Source organism: Ursus americanus, chromosome 2 (assembly GCF_024610735.1).
Source record: "Ursus americanus isolate L20-20 chromosome 2, mUrsAme1.1.p, whole genome shotgun sequence".
Classification (NCBI taxonomy): domain Eukaryota; kingdom Metazoa; phylum Chordata; class Mammalia; order Carnivora; family Ursidae; genus Ursus; species Ursus americanus.
In genome coordinates, this window is record NC_142128.1 from 48478286 (window position 1) to 48490346 (window position 12061).

The 12061-nt window shown below is 40.7% G+C and overlaps 1 protein-coding gene across 2 annotated transcripts in view; it reads left to right on the forward strand.

Moving 5' to 3' along the window:
• The window catches only part of PBX1 (PBX homeobox 1), a 281772-nt gene that overhangs the window by 2002 nt on the left and 267709 nt on the right, over positions 1 to 12061 (forward strand). For both annotated transcript variants that reach the window (XM_045809683.2, XM_045809685.2), the window contains one exon: positions 2194 to 2267. In XM_045809683.2, coding sequence (XP_045665639.1) covers positions 2194 to 2267 — 74 coding nt within the window. The remainder of the gene's footprint in view (positions 1 to 2193; positions 2268 to 12061) is intronic.

Consider the following 12061-nt stretch of genomic DNA (forward strand, 5'->3'; position numbering starts at 1 on the left):
CCGATCTTGAAAGGAAGAATTTAAAAAATCTAATGACCACATATGTCTTTACAGTTAATTACCCCGCTTTGTTAAATCTTAGAAGTAGTTTTTTTTTTTAAATATGTACACAATTCCTATACCTCAAATGACTTAGTTATATGGAAAAGACATCATTATATATATTTTTGTCCTACGGAAATAAGGAATTTGAGTTGAGAAAATGAGAAGCAGTTCAAAGCGTGGATGTTGTGAATTACACCCTTATTTTAGCAGCAAGCACATGCAACATGTAAACTCAGAAGGTGCCGAGGTTTACCTGGGTTCGAAAACTTAAAAAGGCTCGAAGACTGGAGCTATTCTTGAATTTCTTAAATGGGGGAAAGTTTTCAGAAATGAATCGGTGCTCTTTCTGAATTGTATTATCTGAAGAGAAGCTAATAATTATCGTAAAGTGGAAGATTCCCACTGGCAATCTCTTCTTGAATTGGAACAGATTTCCACATTACATTGTTCCAGAAAAATCAACTCAGACATACCAGTAAACTGGTTTAATAACAAGTTTGTGAAGTGGAAGGGGCCGGGAAGGCTGGAGACTTACCACTTTACTCGTGTTGAGTCGTATTCCTCTTTGTACAACTGAGGACAGCCGTGGCTTGGCGGGTCCCCCCTTCCAGTGGCCTAGATGCTGAGAGAGATCAGACACAATTTTGGGAGAGGGAAATCTGTTCTCTCTCTGTAACCCCACTGATGTGCTGTGGAAATGCAGTATTTCTGTGAAGCCGTGTGGGGCTTTTTGTTGTTGCTTTTGTTTGTTTTTCCATTTGGGCCTCTGTGGAAGAATACAATTAATGAAAACTATTTTCAAAGGCCCCAAAAGGGGTCTTTGATACCGGGAAGTATTTTCCACCTTTTTTTCTCACTCCACATGAGAACTCACTCACCACTAAGCTTTCTTTTTGGTTAAACAATGTAACTCTACTTAGCAAATACTGGGTCTGCTTTTCCTTCCCTTAGCCGTACCTTTCTCGTGTACATTTATTATTTACAAAGTAAACCATTCCTGTTTTAGACACAGTGCATGTGTTTATTTTGATACTCTTGCATTTTGGGGCTTATTTCTCCGCTGCACAGTGTATAAAGCATACTTATGGTTACTGTTCTTCATGAGGCCATGTCTTTTTTTTTTTTTTTTAACTTTCACAAGAATTAAAAAAGAATTGCATGTGTCTGGAGTGCCAGGGGTTTCCATTTGTCTTTACCCATTAATTTCAGGTTGTAAACAGAATTCCCTTAACTGATAGCTGATAGGATCAGGATTTTGTTTCCAAAACAATATCCTTCTGCTAAGTGCTTTCATAGTAAAATCAAGGGAAAGGTATTGTTTTGTTCCTCAAGTGCATTCTGAATACACACACACACACACACACACACACACACACACACACAAGAACCAGGTAAATCACTAATCTAAAAGGCAGAATTGTATTTATTTTTTCCCCAATGGGTGCAAGGTCCTAATTGTAAATAATTGAATTTCAACACCTGCAAATAATCGGTGTGTGCACAAGAGGCATAATGTGAACACAGAGAAATGAATTTATTCCCCATATGGGTATGTTTGCCCCCTGGCAATGCATTTCCATACTCTTTAACTTGGGGACTGAAATTTTATAAATTGACAGTTCTACTCAGAAGACCTTTCAAGCATCTTGTGTTTATGAGAATACAGGGGCATCTGCGGAATGAATTCGAACACATGGATGAATTAAATTTGAAAACACACACACAGACCGAGAGGCAGACAGCTCCTAGGCTGTGGTAGATACATAGATTATAGAAAACTGTTATCCCAGGCTTTTGGCTTTGCCGTGTTCATTGCCCTCGATAGGATTATTGGTTTAAGAATTCCACTTTGATTGAACTACTTAAAAAAACACACACACACAAAAAACCCAACTCTGCCTAAATGGGCATAATTTAGGTTAGTTCTGTTCTGTAGTTAGATCCCTACTCTCTCCCTGCTAATTAACATTATTTCTTTTTCTATGGCGGGACTCTGTATATTAAGTCATAAAACAATTGAAGCATGCCACAGAGTTATGCTTGGGATAGAATTTTGGCTAAATGTTCACATTTTCCCCCCTGTGCATTATCAGCAGTTTGATCTTGAAAGTCCACCTAAGCTATTATGTTGTTGTTTCTTTCTTGCAGAAAACATGCTTTAAACTGCCACAGAATGAAGCCTGCCTTGTTTAATGTGTTGTGTGAAATCAAAGAAAAAACAGGTAGGACTGAGATTCCAACATTTAAGCATTTTCTTTGGCCAATTGACTCACTCAACCAGCAATGACAAACCCATTATTTAAATACTAAAATTTCAGCCTAAAAGTACTGTCAAGATTGGTCGCAGATTCCAATAGGAAGTCCTGGTAGCTCTGCTTCCTGGAAAAAGCACCAAGTTTCTTTGACAGTTATTATCAAGCATTACTGGTTTATTTTCCTTGACTCGGTTACCGGCCTCTTTGAAATTGGGGCTCAAATAGAGGTTCTGAAGGGAAATGTACAGAATGATGTGTGCCTCTGGGGGAAAAATATGAAAGTAAAAGTCTGTTTCCTAGAGGAAAATATTTTTGGCTCATATTTAAAACCCTTGTGTTTTTGGAGTTGGGCATGGGGGCTACACTGTTTAAAGTTTCCTTTCCTTTTTTTTCTTGTGATTGTACCAAGCAGCAGGCGAAAGGTTTTCAGCAGTGTTGTCAAATACCTTTGTGGCAAGCGCCATACAACGTCAGGTTACCGGTGTCTGAGTGCCCTGTGATTTTATAGCCAGGGGAAGCGTTGGGTTGAGGAGAACATAATGCCAAGAGATCCCTCGTTCTGTTGTTTTTCTACTTTCTAGACCTCGTATCATGGACTCACACACTTATAACACATCCCAGGAGGGCATTTAAATTTTAAAGCAACAATTAAAAAATAGCTATCATCAATCAGAGGTGTTCTTAAACAACAGATGCTCTGGGAAGGACATTTAGCCACATCCTCTTGTTTGTTTGTGTTAAGCCTTAATTTTCCAAAGTGGGTGCATCTCTGCCTTGTAAAAAAGAAAGAGTTGAGAAGGCAATCTGAAACTAGGGCATAAAGATGAGGAACGAGGGGTGGTTATATAAAGCGGGAGCTTCTGCTGGCCTCTGACTCGCTCGCTCGCTTCAGAGCAGTGCGAAGTACCTGCCATCCTATTTATTTATTTATTTTTTACAACAAGGAGTGTAACAGTCAATAATTCATATCTAAACCATATAAGCAAGGGCATGACATGAATGAAAGTGACAATAAATATGATTGCATGCCCGGTTGATATACATTGATAGTTACACATAAAAATAAGGGGGGGGGGAGGGCACACAGGGTGGCTTTCTTTTTGAAAGCTCTCTGTGTTTCTTTTAACAAACAAATAGTTTCAAGATGTGACCACTGATGGAACGTGCGATTACTTGGGTCTTGAAACCTATGTGAAATTAGTCAGCAGCTCCTTTGTTGAATGTTATTTGTGTTGTGCATAACATTCTAGACAAAGCACCTGAGCAGTGATGTTCAGACCTTCAAGACTTCCAGGTTGCCTTGCCAGAGCCTAACCTCACTGCAAAGCTGTTAATTACATTATTTTAGCTGTGAAACACCTTTTAAGAGATTTATGAATGGCGCATACAGATATCAAAGAGCTTTTCCAGTTTGTCACACTTTTTAGTTAGTTTTTTTTTTTTTCTATTAGCCAGAGCAGGAAGCCTAAGTGCATGTCTATTTGTTTCTTCTCCCCTTTTTTTCCCTTCCTTCGCATTTTCTCTTTTGATCTCCGATGCTTATTTACTTTGAATATTTGATCTGTTGAAATTTGTCTCTAATCGAGTATGCTTTCCTGCCTGTCTTGATTCATGAAATGTAGAAATCAAGACGTAAGGCATATTTGATAATCCAGGCTAAGGCAACTCTATTTTTGAAGACACTTTATCAGATTTTTATTGAAAGGAAGGCTATCAGGGCACTTGAATGTATACTGTGGCCAAAGTGTTTAATTCTGGTCTTCTAATTAAAATCTACTAAGGCAGTAGATCAAAGTGGGTGGGTGTGAATAGAGATCCGGTTCCGGTGTTAAAGAGTTTGTTCCTTCTTCATATTGGCTAAACTGCGGTGATAGGAAGCAGTGGTATTGGTCAAAATCACACTTGAAAGGTGTAATTTATCATTGGCTTGTGTATTTTGCTTTTTAAAAATTTTCTGTCACTTAATGAATTAATGTCTGGAGATTTAAAAAAATTGAAGTTAAGGTTCTGTGTGTTGTCTTTAGACCCCTGGATTTAAAACATAGTTGATCCAGTCCTGGAAATTGAAAACGGCAGGGATCCCTGCCCCTGTGTTAAAGGGGAAATCTACACGCACGCACACACACACACACACACACACACACACATACACATAGGGTTTTGGATTGAGAGGGCACCCGTGGGTGAGAGTTTTAAAAAAAGAAAAGAAAAAAAGGGCCTTCCTCCTTGTTTTTCTTCTACTTGTACGGTGGAAGGAGTGAGGGGAAGGAAGGACTGTCTCCTGGAATGTTGAGTGTTCTGTGTTAAAGGTAGGGGACGGACGACTGGTGGAGGAGAAGCCTTTGATTCTAAAGCATGATTACTCCGTTCCTCAGGATTTGCCCAACTCCCCGTCCCTGTGTCAGCATATCTTCCTGGCAGTCAATGTGTCGGAGGCACATAAAGTGTAAAGTTGCAGGAGCCTTTTTTTTCCCCTCTGGCTGCAGAGCTGGTAACCAGATCTGTTGATGGTCAGTTTCTAGGCGTTCCTTCATTGTAATGGGACTTTTCCTATTGTTACTTCCAAGCCCCCTTGCCTGGAACGAGCATTTTCCCGTTCCCATCTCCAGCACTGTAGAGGTTGCTTGTTGTAGGGTGGGCTTGTTGGCTGGTTTGTATTCTCACACGAAGTTGACACATTGGCTCACCTAGGTCTTTCTGTTGGGAAGACGGGCCTCCCGGAGGAGCACAGCAACGGCCTTCATTTGCCGCTTTTCCTTTTTTTGTTTTTGTTCATGGTTTCAGTTGGAAAACTCAGAAACAAGTAGGAACGCTAGCAAAGACTGTCTTACCAACCTTTTGGAACTTGAAAGAAACACATGCGCTCAACACCCAAAGCAGGCAGCAGCGTCTAAATTACAGTTGATTGATGGGTATTTAAGTCAGAAATTACTGTGAGGATATTAAAAAAAAAAAAAAAAAAACCCACCATGTGTCTTCTTGCTTCAGAGTGTGGGTGAGTTTTTATTTTGATACCCTTTTGCTTTTTAAAAATAAATGCTAAGAAAAGAGAATGCCTGCAAAATGCTCGTGCGGCAAATCTCAAACAGCAGCAATGAACACCTTGTCCAGACCTACAGCGATGTGTATTTCAGAAGGGGCTTTTCTCCGCTCTCTCCTTCTGGGAATGGAGGGATTTAATATAGAGTTTTGGACCCCTCCATATCTTACCGTCTCTTGTTTTCTTGGGTTTTTTTTTTTTTTTTAGGAACCATTCCTTGTCTTCTGACAAATTAGCAATAGGCTGAGTTTTACATATGTGTGGATGTGGTGGTAGTGGGGTTGATGGGATGGGAGAGAAGGAGAAAGAAAAGGCAGACACACTGCATTCTTCAAAAAGATCTTGCTTATATTTTCCAGTGTTTTTTTTTTTTTCTTTCTATTTTTGTGTCAAAAATCATGCAGGTTTAAAAATGAGGAAAACACACAAGAAATATTGGGTGCCATTTACTAAAGGAGAATATTTATAGATAGCAATGAATAGCTGTAATTGTTGTGAATAGTTTTTAATTTTAGAACATAATAGCTATCTATGGCATTTTCAGCCGAGTTTCCTCTGTGAATTATCTGCACTGAAGTTAAATCAAATCACTGAAGGAGGTTAAAAAAATCATTTTTTTTTTGCTTCCTTAACACTCTTGTTCTCTCTCTTTTCTTTTTTCTCTGTGTTCAATTAACACCCCCATCGTAGAACTGTGGGGTTTTTTTTTTTTAAGTCTACTACTGTATTTCACTTTTGACACCTTATCTTATTATTCTTGCCTGCCACTTCTTTGTAATACGGCAATTATATTATGGGACTGGTACTCCTCTCTTCTTTACAACATTAGAGAATAATTTGTGTGTGTGTGTGTGTGTGTGTGTGTGTGTGTGTGTGCGCGCGCGCGCATATGTTTGTATACGTAGGAGAGGGGCACTGCTGTATACAGCAGGGGAATAATTATGATGGTGTGAGGCCTTGAGCTGAGCAGGAGTGAAATAACTTTAGACAATTTAGGGCTGCCTCTGCTCAGATTCCTTTTGGGGTCGAGGTGGCGAGAGTGACTTCACAGAAGTTCATCCATGGCAGCCAAAGGCAAAAACTTTTCTTGCTGACCAGCGAGTTCAAGTGTTAGGTCTTTTCTCTCTCTCTCTTTCGTTTTGTGTGTGTGTGTGTGTAAGGGGAGAGAGAGAGAGAAAGGGGGAGTGAAGGAAGGGAAGTTACAACCCAGCTTTACTTGAACACCATTCAGGCACCGCAGTGAGCTGGGCAGAAGTCATGTGATTCGACAGTATACGGTTTATCATAATCTGGGTGTGAGCTATGGACGCGCCACACTAGGACTGATGAGAAGTAGCCCTTCTCTCCAGTCACTTTTGTGGATCCATTCTTAGGAGTGGATTAGACAGAGGCTGGCATTTGAGAGGTGGGAATGAGGGTGCAAAGCACACTGGGGTCGTAACCTATCAGAACGAGAGTTTTGGAAGTTTGGTGTCCCTTCTTCTAATGATCAGGGCACCGGGGAGGATTGGGGAGGAGAGAGATTTAAGTTCAACTGAAGGAATTGGGAGAGGGTTTATGAGAGGGACGCACAGAGAGACTTGGGACCCAGGGACAGTGGGTGTTGGGAGCTGGGGGCAGTGAGGCTGTGGGTTCCCAGTTGGGCCTTGCCTGCCTGTGCATGTTAGCTCTTTGCGGATGCCGCCCTACTCCTGTGCTTTTGCCCCCGCGTTCTACTGACGTCCACGAACTTTGGGTTGTATTGTGGGCAAAATGACAGAAATACCCCTAAACAAGCAAACCAACCCAAACTTACAAACTGCACATACTTAAATAGGAACGCATTTTCATTTTAATTTAAAGCATAACCCCAGCTTCTTTGGAGACATAATTTACATTCATGCCTTAGGAAAACTTAGCCTTAATTTTGGTTTTAAACCTCTTTTAGATGGCTGCTGTTATGTTTTAAACATGGTGAGGTGAATCTAAATATACTTCATTCCTTTCCCTTTTTATATACAAAAAATTCACCCCAAAAGCCACATGACAGAGGCAGTGTCCGAGGTCCAGCCCCCAAAGACAGCTCTTTTTCATTTTCATATGACCCTGAGAGCACCCAGTCTGTCTGTGCTGCCTCTCGTGGCTGGTAAGAGGAAGAGGACAGTGCCGGCCCCACCCCTGCGCCTTACCTGGGACGGCGCGCTCAGGTTGAAGGAATGCAGTAATTGATAAATAAAATACGCAGAGGATTAATGAGTTGTTTGCAAAGTGCTTTGAGCTCCCTGGGCTATCCAAATAAAAAATGCTGTATTTTCTATAATAAATTATGTCAGGACTCGTATCCTGTTCGATTTCATAGGATGTCATTGTGTTAACTCTTTCAGGTCAAGGGAAAAACATATCCACTAGTCTATAATCACGTCGTGGGTGATCAGTTGTCTCTCATGGGGAGAATTCTCTGGTTGAATTGTTTGCTCTATCTCCATCTTAGACATGTCACTTCTCAGAACTTGGCAGAGTGATTTTCAGAAAAAAAAAAAAAGGTGCAGGTATAGACTGTCATAAGATTATAAAACCTATCGGCCTGTATGGCAGAATAAGGTCAGTAGTGACTTCCCGGAAGGTCTTCTTATGAGTGACAGCTGTGTTTCAATCCCTCAATTATTGGTGGAAATCAAGATTGCAATGGGTAAAAAAAAAAAAAAAAAAAAAAAAAAAAAAATTATCCTTTTGGGTTTAGGTCATAGATTCCACTGTATCTTGCACTGACACTGCTGTCATTAAGCAGGTACTGGGGTGGGTGCCTCGCACCTGCCACTAAGGGGTTGTAAGATGGTAGGCAGATTGCTTAAATGATTTTAGGAGAAACTCTAATAGTACTGGTTAAGGACTTGGTTTCTGAAGCCACACTGCCTGGGTTTGTATCCCACATCTCCTACTTTTGAGCTCTGTGACCTTATTTAAGTTAGGGAAAATTCAAAATTTTCCTCTTCTGTAAAAAGACGATAACAATGATACCTATCCTAGAGGGATGTCGGGAGGATTAAATGAGGTAATACATGTAAATTACAGTGCCTGGCATAAGCAGTCAATAACTGTTAGCTTTTATTATTTCTGGCCCTGTTTTCTTACATGAAAACGAGAGGCTTGCACCAGATGGTCCCTAAAGACCAAGCCAATTCCAAGACTCTGTGATTCTATGCTGAAAAGAGACAAAAATTGCTGAATTTAAGATTTGCTTTCTTTTGTTTCTCTTGCTGTTCTCTTAAAGTGAGAATTAGCTGTATCTGGCCAAAAAGGCTGGGGCTAGGTTGGAAGAAAAGGGGACAAAAAGAAATGGGTAAGAACAAAGACAAAGGGTTTAATTATCCATGAACTGGACAACAACTACCTGAAAAGCTTAAGTTGCCTATGTTAGGGATAGCGTTCTCTTAGCATCAGCAACTGATATTACATAATTATAGTTAAAAATATTTTCTCTCTGAAAACACAGAGACCCATCCGTTCAATTTACAAAGTTTCCAAGTAGGAAGAGTAACACAAAGTGAGTTTAGGGCAACTCCACCTCTTCCTGACTTCCTACTATGTTTCTTATTTAGGAAAAATTTTATCTTTGTCATAATGACAGCCTTGATACATAGGACGTTTATTCTTTTTTATTTTTTTAATAGTTTTCTTTTTTTTTGGTAAGATTTTATTTATTTATTTGAGAGAGAGGGAGAGAGCACAAGTGGAGGGAGGGGCAGAGGGAGAGGGAGAAGCAGGCTCCCCACTGAGCAGGGAGCCTCATGTGATGTGGGGCTCCAACCCAGGACCCTGGGATCATGACCTGAGCCGAAGGCAGATGCTCAACTGGCTGAGACACCCAGGTGCCCCATCTTTTTTTTTTAAAGTAAACTCTGTGCCCCACGTGGTGCTTGAACTCACAACCCCAAGATAAAGAGTTGCATGCTCTACCGACTGAGCCAGCCAGGCGCCCCTGATAGTTTTCTTGAAATATATCATATGCCCTGAAATTCACCCATGTAAACTGTACAGTTCAGTGGTTTAGTAGGGTCACAAAATTGTGCAACCATCAGAATCTAAATTTAGATATTTTTTTTTGTCACCTCCCAAAAAACCCAGTACCTATTACCAGTCAGTTCATACTTCTCCCTTTGCCTAGCCCCTAGTAATTGCTAATCTCTATGGATTTGTCTATTCTGGACATTTCACATAAATGGAATCATATAACATGTGGTTTGTTACTAGCTTCTTTCCCTCAGCATCATATTTTCAGGTTCACTTACGCTATAGCATAGCATCAACACTTGTTCCTTTTTTTTTTTTTAATTATTTATTTGTAAGTGAGAGAGAATATGTGGGGGGAGGGGGGGAGAGGGAGAAGGAAACGCAGACTCCCTGCTGCACGGGGCTCAGTCCCCGGACCCTGGGATCATGACCTGAGCTGAAGGCAGCTGCTGGAGCTACCCAGGCGTCCCAATACGTCATTCCTTTTTATGGCCAAATAATACTCCACTGTATGGATATACCACATTTTGTTTACCCATTCATCAGCTGATGGATTATTTCGCTTGTTTTGTATGTTTTTGCTGCCATGAATGTGTGCATATGAGTTTTGTGTGGAGGTTTCTTTGTATCTCTCTGGATGTACACCTAGGAGTCCCGTGCTGGATCACATGGTACTCTGTGCTCGGTGCTTTGAGAGCCTCCGCACTGTTTCCTTTGAGTCTGTAGGAGGCATACTCTCAGGTTATATTGTAGATGACACCAGGGTTTGTCACCAGCACTCCCAGACTTCCATGTTTTTCAACCTTTTTCTCTAGTCGGGGAGCTCTCTTCTCCTCCATGTTTAGGGTTCTACTGCATTTTTTTATCTTGTTTGATCAATACCTACCCTAATTTTTTTTTTTTTGATAAATTTAAATCAAAAGGATGAATTTCTACTGCTGAAATTTCAGGTGTCCCGTTCCTGGAAAGGAAGGAATTAGCAAAAAAGATTTGACAGTTTTCTGAAGAGCAATTTAGTATGATAGAGAAAGCATGGACTTTGAGGCAAAAGCAACCTGGATTCTGTTCCTAGCTTGGTGTGTAATATTAATAAGTTACTTGATTTAACAGAGTTTCACTTTCCTCACCTCCACGGTAAAGATAATAATACTATGTAGGGTCGTTTGAGGGCACTAAGCAACACAATAATATAAGGCATATAGCTGAGCGACTATGTTCAGTACATGCTAACTACCGTTTTTTGTTTTTTTTTGTTTTTTTCCAAAACCACATGGCAGAGTGTTGACCACCCTTCTCACTAGTTTGGCTCTGTCTCTTCAGGTTGGGTTTTCTCCCAGCTCTGCCCAGGGGTTTTAGAGGCTCGCCAAAATGCTTCCTGACCCTGCTGCATTTAAATGCTTTAAGTGGTTGTCTGTATGAGAGGGAAAAAGACTCTTGGGCAAAGCTCAGCACAAGTCATCCCAACATACCTGCCTCTCCCTCCTTCAGTCCTAGAGTTCTAGGGAGAGCATCCCGCAGGACAGTGCTGTTCAGTAAACACATATGTAATTTTAAATTTAATGCTTTACATTTTCCAGTGGCTCATTTAAAGAAAGTAAAAAGAAACAGGTGTAATTAATTTTAAGAAATCTTTTTAAATCCAAATATCTAAAATATTTCAACATGTGATCAACATAAAATTTATTAAGGAGCTATTTTACTTTTTCTTTTGTACTAAGACTTCGAAACCCATCGTGTATTTTATATTTACAGCACATCTTCAGTGTGGACCGGCCATCTTTCAATCGCTCAATAGTTACATGGGGTTTGTGTCTTCTGTGTTGGCATAAACTTCGGTTTTGTTACTTCTTTGGCCTGGTTTTTGCACTCAGGAAGACACGTGGTTGTTCTGGTATTTCTGCAGGGATTGAAATTGGCTCCTGATGGAACGCCATGTTCCGGAATAAGGCCTATATCTAAGGCATCTCTTTCTGGCAGACAATGTCCCACCGGTGGGAGCTAGGATGAGGTTGTTCCCCACTATCGCCTTCTGTTTTTCACTTTTTTCTTTCCATAACTCATTGTTTTATGATTCCTTTCCATACCCTTAACAAAATCTGAAATATCCCCTAGACTAGAATGAGCGTGTGGAAGCAGCCATCTTGTTTTCTGTAGTTGGAGTACAATGAACAAGTACAGTGGAGTCTGAGGTGTGACAAATTTTGTAGGACCCTGAGTTGGGAGGTCTAAGGCCTACTGCTGAGTGCCTCCGAAGCATGTTATTTTAAGAATGTCATTTAACCTCCTGATCTTAGGTCTCCACGTCCATGGAATGGACAACTCTAGAAAGCCACGGACCTGACCCCACGTCCCATAGATCATGAGCCCCAACGTGATCCCTGCCAAGGCCTGGGTTCACAGGATGGAAAGCAGGTGGAGCATTTAGAAAAGAAAATTCTTTTTCATTGTTATTGCAGTTCTCATTGATCCTTTGACTCTTGGTATCTTCTCTAGACACTCATGCCAAAGTGGCTACGGTGGTGGTAAGGCCACCTCCATCCATCAAGTTGAATTGGAGAAGGCAAACTGGGAGAGAAAAAAGAAATACTGATTTTTTTTTTTTAAATTGAAGCATTTAACATCACATTTACAAGGCCAGTTGGAGGCCAGTCCCAGTTTAATCCACTTTGTTGACTCCATGACCGAATGCAAATAATGTTTCTTTTGCATCCTTTCTATTTGTAGCAGTTAG